Consider the following 8,408-nt stretch of genomic DNA (forward strand, 5'->3'; position numbering starts at 1 on the left):
AACCCGGCTGGGGAGGGACGCTGGCGACTGGATGCTCCCGCAGAGAGCCTGGTGGGGCACGGGAGGCAACAGGCTGAAGGAAATCTGGGTTGTCGGCAAAAGCTGAGCCGGCAACCCGCAGCTGTTCCTGGTTTCCTTTGGGGCAGCCGAGAGACTTTGTTCCCCTTTTCCGAAATAGACGCATTCATGTTTCCTGCCTATTCAGCCTCCGGATCGAAGGGCCCCCCACTGCCTTTTGGGTGCAGGTGGGGCTCTCTGTATCCCCGCAGAGAAGGCCTGCTGGGTCCTGCTCTTTACACTCCTTTGCTTGTGGGAATTTGGGGTATCCGAAGGTACCACATAACTGAGGCCAGGTTAAATTAACGGGGCAGGAACCCCATATTCCTGCTGCCACTCTAGACCGGGGGGGGGGGGGGAAGGTCTGTGCCGTTCGACTGCTTGGCTTCCCTGGTCACAGGACCTGCCAGCAGGAGGAGCCTCGGAGGGCATTGAGCAATCCCTCCCTCTCCCTCTTTGGTTCTCCCTCCCTCCCCCAATAACAGAAGAACCTGGTGGCCGGCTGCTTCCACGATGGGCTGCTCCTCTACGCCTTGGCCCTGAACGAGACCCTCCGTGAGGGCGACACCCGGCTCAATAACAGCCGTATCCTGGAGAAGATGAAGGGGCGCAGGTTCCAGGGTACGGGGGGCTGCAAGGAGGGGGGGTCCCAGACCCAGAAGAGACCCTGATTACGTGGACCAGGGGGGGGGGGGCTGGAGGGGAGGTCTGGGTCTCAGGTCCAGGCAGGGCCTCCCGGGTGAGGTGCCCTGGGGAGTGACCTGTCCCCAGCTCCATCCATGAGGATGATGGTGCTGCTGGCCCCAAATGTTTCCAGGGACCTGACCCAAATACATGGCCGCGTTTGCTCCTCCAGGGATCACTGGCACCGTGAGCATGGATCAGAACAACGACCGCGACACAGACTTCAACCTGTGGGCCATGATGGAGGGGGAGAGTGGCGAGTACCAGGTAGGCTGGAGGCCCTCATGCAGCCCCAGTCTCCCTCCCAGCATCCTGGTCCTCCCTGGCCCTTCTTTCTCCCGGAGGGAAAAAGTCTGGGGCAGTCACCCCTCATTCTCCAGGGGGACGGAGAACAGCAACATCTGGCTTTTTGCCCACAGGTGGTTGGACACTACGTGGGATCGGAGAAGCAGCTGAAGTGGCTGGGCCCCATCCACTGGGTCAAGGGGCAGCCGCCCCTCGATAACCCCCCCTGTTTTGACATGGATGATCCCTCCTGTGACAAAAGTGGGTGTTGGGGGAGAGACAGGACTCCCTTCACCCTGGGAGAGCTTTGGAGGACCCCCCCTTTTCTCCTCCCTCCTTTGGATGGGCTGCCTGCTGTGGGAAGCTGGTTCTCTCCCTCCCAGCGGATGTATCCCCCCTCCCTGCCCAGAGAGACCCCCCCACCAGTGACACCCAGCCTGTCCCTTTCAGGGCGCCTCTCTGGGGGTGGGGGGGGGGGCTGGCAGGCGGGGGACACTCACTGATTTTCTGTGTCCTTGTAGGCGCGCTCAGCACCCTGGCTATCCTGGCACTGGGGGCCGGATTGACCTTCATCATGTTTGGGGTTTCCAGCTTCCTGATCTTCAGGTGCCTGGGCAAGCTCTTGGCGGCCACTGGAATTCAGTGGGGGAGAAGGGGGGGTGCCCTGGGCAGAAACCGGGGGAGGGGCATGGCTGTAGTGGCCACCTCTTCTGGCTCTTGTGCTGCAGGCCCAGCCCTGAGCCCAGGCTGGGTCCAGTAGCAGGGGGCTTGGGGAGGGCAGCTCAGCTGTGGCTCTTGGCAGGAAGCTGATGCTGGAGAAGGAGCTGGCAAGCATGCTGTGGCGGATACGCTGGGAGGACCTGCAGTTTGGGGGCTCGGAGCGCTACCACAAGGGAGCGGGCAGCCGACTCACCCTCTCGCTGGTAGGTACTATGGGGCACCCATGGGGTGTCCCTCCAAGACCCAGCCCCCTCCACCTGTTCCCCAGCCCCCCAGATTTTATGGGGGTCCATCCCCTCCCTCCTTCCCACTCGGCCTCGGTTGCCTGTGACTCTCTGCCGTGGCTTCTCTCCAGCGTGGCTCCAGTTATGGCTCCCTCATGACGGCCCACGGCAAGTATCAGATCTTTGCCAACACAGGACTCTTCAAGGTGAGACGTATGTATGTATGTTTGTATGTATGTTTATTAGTCTTGTATGCCGCCCACTCCCGGAGGACTCCGGGCGGCTTACAATAAAAAGGGGAAGGGAATAAATAAGACAAACAAACAATTTAAAATACAACAACATTGATCGTTACCGTGGGGCTGGATACTTCAACAGCCCCCGGCCTGCCGGAGCAGCCAGGACTTAGTGGCTTTACGGAAGGCCTGGAGGGTCGTAAGGGTCCGGATCTCCACGGGGAGCTCGTTCCAGAGGGCCGGAGCTGCAACAGAGAAGGCTCTCCCCCGGGGGGTCGCCAGCCGACATTGGCTGGCAGATGGAATCCGGAGAAGGCCTAGTCTGTGTGATCGAATCGGTCTTTGGGAGGTCATTGGCAGGAGGCGGTCTCTCAGGTACCCAGGTCCGATGCCATGCAGGGCTTTATAAGTAACGACTAGCACCTTGAAGCGAGTCTGGAGACCAATGGGCAGCCAGTGCAGTTCGCGGAGGATAGGTGTAACGTGGGTGTACCTAGGTGCACCCACAATCGCTCGCGCGGCTGCGTTCTGGACTAACTGAAGTCTTCGGACACTCTTCAAGGGCAGCCCCATGTAGAGCGCGTTACAGTAATAGAGAGACACTATTCCCCCCACTCCACCCCAGCTGCCTTGGAGGTCAGGCCGGCTGAACTCCCCTCTGCTCATCTCTTGACCTCCAGGGAAACGTGGTGGCCATTAAACACGTCAACAAGAAGCGGATTGAGCTGACGCGGCAGGTGCTGTTCGAGCTCAAACACGTATGTACTGGGAAGGGGGGCTGACTACTCTGGGGGTCTTGTGGGGGGGGAAGCCTCTGCTGCAGGGAGGGAGACACTGGCAGTGGCCCCCGCTCCATGCTTGCTGCCCCACAGATGCGGGATATCCAGTTCAACCACCTGACCCGGTTCATCGGGGCCTGCATTGATCCCCCCAACATCTGCATCGTGACCGAGTACTGTCCTCGTGGCAGTCTGCAGGTGAGGCGGCTGTCCAGGATGGGGGAGGGGGAGGCAGGGCTCCCCCTGCTGGACTGTGGCCAAAGCTGACCTCTGCCCCTTCCCCCATGGCCCGCCCAGGACATTCTGGAGAACGAGAGCATCAACCTGGACTGGATGTTCCGCTACGCCCTCATCAATGACATCGTGAAGGTGAGGAGAGGGGCTTCTGGCAACTGAGAGGGGGGGATTGCGCGGGACACCCGGACGTTTCCCTCACCCCAGAGGTGTCCCCCCCCCAGCGGAGGCTCTGCTAGCTTCTCCAGGCTTCTGACTGTGCATCACACAGGGCATGGCCTTCCTGCACAACAGCATCATTGGCTACCACGGCAGCCTCAAATCCTGCAACTGCGTGGTGGACAGTCGCTTCGTGCTCAAGATCACGGATTACGGCCTGGCCAGCTTCCGCCAGGGCCACGAGAGCGAGGGCAACCATGCGCTCTATGCCAGTGAGTGCCCAGCAAGCCCCCCTGTGGCCCCTGGGGAAGCTCAAGCCCTGCACCCCCCCTGACCTCAGACTCTCCGGCTCCTGCTCCAGAGAAGCTGTGGACGGCCCCGGAGCTGCTGCAGAAGGGGACGCTGCTCCCGCCACCGCCGGCCATGCAGAAGGCGGATGTCTACAGCTTTGGGATCATCCTGCAGGAGGTCGCCCTGCGCAGCGGCGCCTTCTACGTGGAGGGCCTAGAGCTCAGCCCCAAGGGTGAGGAGGGGCCGGGGGTCCGAGCGGAAGCCCAGAGCCTGGGAGTATTCCCTGGCAAATGTCGGTCCTCTGGCCTCCAGCCTGCGCTGATCAGGGTGCCTCAGCCCGGAGAATCAGGAAAGGTCAGCAGTGGAGGCAGCCGGCCCCCCATTTCCTCCCACTACCACCCTGCGCTGACCTCTTGCAGCCAAGGAGCCCTCCGGCCTGGATGGATCCAGCAGAGGGACCGGCCATCTGAGGGGCGCTGCTGAAGAGGCGTGGAAGTAATGCCTCTGGGCTCCGGGGAGACACACGGGCTGGAGCCCCTCCCCGGGGGGGGGGGGGGAAGGCTTGGGCTGCACTTATGTCTTCTGGGCCTCCCCAGAGAGCAGGCAAGGGCTTCTCACCTGGGGAGAAGGATCCCCATCCCCATCCAGCCTCTTCCACCAGCTCACCTGGGCTCTGGCTGCCACAGCCACACCTGGGGTGGAGAGAGGGGATGGCACTGCCTGAATTCAAGTTGGGGGCTTCCACCCCAGAGAACGGCAAAGGGCTAGTGGTGCTGGCTGTGCCATTGGCTGGATTCTGCTACTTGTGACCACCCAGGTTTGACCCTGTGACCTCTGTCTTTCCAGTGTCCTCCCCTCGTCCTCCACCCCCACCCCCAGGATCGCCATGTTCACTTCTCTCTCCTCATTGTCCCAGCAGCCGGTCACCCCCCTCCCCCCCACGAGTCAGCTGTGCCTCCATCCCATCGCCCCCACATTCACTCCTGTGCATCCCGCCCCACTCCTCCCTCCCCCAGAGGTTGTGCAGAAGGTGTGCAACAGCCAGCCGCCCTACTTCCGGCCCACCACCGACACCCGCCTGCACAGCGAGGAGCTGGCTGTCCTGATGGAGCGCTGCTGGGCTCAGCAGCCAGCAGAGCGCCCGGATTTCGCCCAGATTAAAGCCTTCATCCGGCGGTTCAACAGGTAAGGCCTCCTCCTCCTCCTCCCACCCTGGGGGATTGGTGTGTGTGTGTGTGAGAGAGAGAGAGAGAAAGAGAGAGATCTTCCTGCTTCAGCTTCTGACCCTCTGACCGGGAAAGGGTAGAAGGCCTCCTCCCCACGCGGCCCTGGAGAAGCTGCTCAGGAGGGCAGGGAGGGCACCTGGTTGCAACCATCCCAAGGTGGTCTTCTCATGAGATGCAGACGTACCTGAAGGGGCCTCGGAGGAGGCCCTTCTCTGTGGCTGCTCCGACCCTGTGGAATCAGCTGCCCCCAGAGGTCCGGACCTCACCCACCCTCATGGCCTTCAGAAAAGCTGCTAAAACCTGGCTGTTCCAGCAAGCCTGGGGGCTGTTATTATTATAGCAGTAGATTATATACCGCTTCATAGGCCTTTCAGGCCTCTCTAAGCGGTTTACAGAGAGTCAGCATATCGCCCCCAACAATCCGGGTCCTCATTTTACCCACCTCGGAAGGATGGAAGGCTGAGTCAACCCTGAGCCGGTGAGATTTGAACCGCTGAACTGCTGATCTAGCAGTAGCCTGCAGTGCTGCAATTAACCACTGCGCCACCTTGGCTTATTATGTAGGGTCCAACCCCAATCAGAACATATGCGTGTTGGAGAATTTTTTAAATTTTTTATTTTTATTTTTTGTTTGTTTTTCTTTTCTTGTTCTGTGGAAGCTGCCCAGGATTGGGCGGCCTATAAATCTAACAAATGAATGAATGAATGGGGAATTCCAGCTGGCCCTGGAGAGAATCTCCCTCTTATCCTATTGAACGTGGACTGAGGGTCCCCATGGGGAGGGCCCCCCCCCCCCCAGAGACCTGAGATGGAGACAAAGAAGCCAGGGAAGCTCCCTGTGGCAGCATAGGAATCTGGCTGCAGGGAAAGGAGGGTCTCCAAAGCGGGCTTTCTCAGGCTCTTCTGTGGCTCGGCTGACAGATAGCCCCCTCCCCAAAGAGGCGGGTGCTCTTCCCACCCAGAGGATTCAAGGGTGGGCTTCCTGGAGGAGAAGTCAGGGCTGAGGGTGTATGTGGAAACTGAGGCTACTCCAGCAGGGCAGATGCTCCCACTGTCCCCAACCTACAACAGTGTTGCCTCTCACCCAAAGGCGTCCGAGGGAGGGGTTCAGGGGTGGCACTTGCACATGCCCAGTCCTGCCCCCCTTCCCTTCCCCCACCCTGCCTGCCCCCACTATGGACCCTGCCCTCCACCTCTGACTCAGGGAAGGAAGTACCAGCATCCTGGACAATTTGTTGTCGCGCATGGAGCAGTACGCTAACAACCTGGAGAAACTGGTGGAAGAGCGCACGCAGGCCTACCTGGAGGAGAAGCGCAAGGCGGAGAATCTGCTCTACCAAATCCTGCCCCAGTGAGTCCAACTTCTGCCTCCCTCCCTCCCTCCCTCCCTCCCTCCCTCTGGGGCTCTGTGGCCCGAGGCCGCTCGGAGGGTCAGCAGCTCCTCTCCTTCCTACCCCTCAGTCCGGTAGCTGAGCAGCTGAAGCGGGGCGAGACGGTGCAGGCCGAAGCCTTTGACTGTGTCACCATCTACTTCAGTGACATTGTAGGGTTCACCTCCTTGTCGGCAGAGAGCACCCCCATGCAGGTAGGCTGCAGCACAGGTGGGTAGGTAGTCCCTATCAGGTCTGAAATGGATGTGGCCGACTCTGGTCCTCCTTGGTTTGGGCTTGGAGAAGTCTCCCCCCCCACCCATCCACTGGCTGGGGCAGGTCGAAGGACAGATTCCCACCAGCCAGTTTCCCTTGAACGTCAGGAGCTCCCAGGTTCCTCCACTGAGGAGTTGGGGTGAGGTCTGTTTTCCTCACTCAGTGTAGATGGGGAGCCGTGCATGCGGTGCGGCCACCAATAGCAATAGCAGTTAGACTTATATACCGCTTCATAGGGCTTTCAGCCCTCTCTAAGCAGTTTACAGAGTCAGCATATCTCCCCCAACAACAATCCGGGTCCTCATTTTACCCACCTCGAAAGGATAGAAGGCTGAGTCAACCCTGAGCCGGTGAGATTTGAACAGCCGAACTACAGATAACAGTCAGCTGAAGTAGCCTGCAGTGCTGCATTTAACCACTGCGCCACCTGGGCTCAATAAATATGGCTGGTCCAAAGCAAAAGGCCAGTACTTACATAAGTACCGGTTGTTGGGGAAAGTGGAGTGGCTGTGTTGAGGTGGTCTATTGCAGTAATGGTAAACCTACGGAATGCCTGTCACAGGGTACACGCCACGCCATTTGCGGTGGCATGCCAGGCCTCCGGACACTCTGGAAGTTGACCACTCTCTGAGGGTCCTGGGGGTGTAGTCCAGAGGGGAGGGGAGGGGTGAGGCCTGGAGAGGCCTCTTTTGACCAAGGTGAATTGGAGGGGGGGTATTACACGCCACAGAATCAAGGTGGGCCTTTGCTGAATTTTTGGCATGCTGAGCCCAAAAGATTCACCGTCCCTGGTCGATGGGGATGACCATAGCCCACTGAGCTCAGTGCCATGTTCTTACTAAGCCCCTTGGGGGGGGGGGGTTGGAATGATCGTGAATCAGGCGACTACTTTCCAGTCCTCCAGTGGTTCGGTGTCACATATTACATGAACACAGCAATCGGGTTTGGTGCTGGCTTAGGGAGTTGGGTGAATGAAGCCGTTGGGAAGCAGAGGCAAGGCAAAGGTTGCTATTCATCCCCCTCCTAATGGTCCCTTATCCCTCCTGCAGGGCTGGGTGTCTCCAATCTGGTCCTTCTCATTCACCTCTGTCAATTGGTCTCTTCTCGCTTTCTCAAAACTGTCGAACCCTCCACCCGCGGCATCAGCAGGAACTGCGGTGCCGGAGGGTCCCAGCCTCATTGGGTCTTGGCCCTGGATGGCCACCTACTCTTGCTTGATTAGACTCCCCTCACCTGCCCAGCCAGCTCACCTGTCTCTCTCCCACCCACCCATCAGGTGGTGACGCTCCTCAATGACCTCTACACTTGCTTCGATGCCATCATTGACAATTTTGACGTCTACAAGGTGAGCCTGGCTGGGTTGGGGGGAGGGGCTCTTCCTCTACAGCAGCCCTGCAGGGAGCCCGCCCCCTCCCCCGTCTGACCCTCCTCCTTGGCCCTGGCTGTAGGTGGAGACCATTGGGGATGCCTACATGGTGGTGTCTGGTCTGCCTGTCCGAAACGGCAAGCTCCATGCCCACGAGATCGTCCGCATGGCCCTGGCGCTCCTGGAGGCTGTGAAGACCTTCCGTATCCGGCACCGGCCCAGTGAGCAGCTGCGCCTACGCATCGGGGTCCACTCGGGTGAGTCTCCAGCAGGCGAGGGCCCACCCCACCTGAGCATGCACAGAGCACCAGCGGTTCAGCCGCCCTCCTCTGCCTCCCTGCAGGGCCGGTGTGTGCAGGAGTGGTGGGCCTCAAGATGCCACGCTACTGCCTCTTTGGAGACACGGTCAACACGGCTTCACGCATGGAGTCCAATGGCGAGGGTGAGACACCCCCCTCCCAATGCTCTGTCTGCAGGGTCCGTGCATCCTCACCACCCGCT

General features: G+C 59.9%; 1 protein-coding gene across 1 annotated transcript in view; it reads left to right on the forward strand.

The window, feature by feature from the left end:
- NPR2 (natriuretic peptide receptor 2) overlaps positions 1–8,408 on the forward strand; it is a 38,481-nt gene that overhangs the window by 29,457 nt on the left and 616 nt on the right. The window contains exons 4-20 of the mRNA XM_014063602.2: positions 543–678; positions 914–1,008; positions 1,161–1,287; positions 1,548–1,632; positions 1,829–1,949; positions 2,102–2,176; positions 2,887–2,964; positions 3,079–3,183; positions 3,283–3,354; positions 3,491–3,650; positions 3,740–3,901; positions 4,686–4,854; positions 6,100–6,246; positions 6,357–6,480; positions 7,818–7,886; positions 7,990–8,164; positions 8,251–8,349. Coding sequence (XP_013919077.2) covers positions 543–678; positions 914–1,008; positions 1,161–1,287; positions 1,548–1,632; positions 1,829–1,949; positions 2,102–2,176; positions 2,887–2,964; positions 3,079–3,183; positions 3,283–3,354; positions 3,491–3,650; positions 3,740–3,901; positions 4,686–4,854; positions 6,100–6,246; positions 6,357–6,480; positions 7,818–7,886; positions 7,990–8,164; positions 8,251–8,349 — 1,999 coding nt within the window. The remainder of the gene's footprint in view (positions 1–542; positions 679–913; positions 1,009–1,160; positions 1,288–1,547; positions 1,633–1,828; positions 1,950–2,101; positions 2,177–2,886; positions 2,965–3,078; positions 3,184–3,282; positions 3,355–3,490; positions 3,651–3,739; positions 3,902–4,685; positions 4,855–6,099; positions 6,247–6,356; positions 6,481–7,817; positions 7,887–7,989; positions 8,165–8,250; positions 8,350–8,408) is intronic.

Source organism: Thamnophis sirtalis, unplaced genomic scaffold, assembly GCF_051295495.1.
Source record: "Thamnophis sirtalis isolate CommonGarterSnake01/CBP01778 unplaced genomic scaffold, rThaSir2_p1.2 scaffold_5, whole genome shotgun sequence".
Lineage (NCBI taxonomy): Eukaryota > Metazoa > Chordata > Lepidosauria > Squamata > Natricidae > Thamnophis > Thamnophis sirtalis.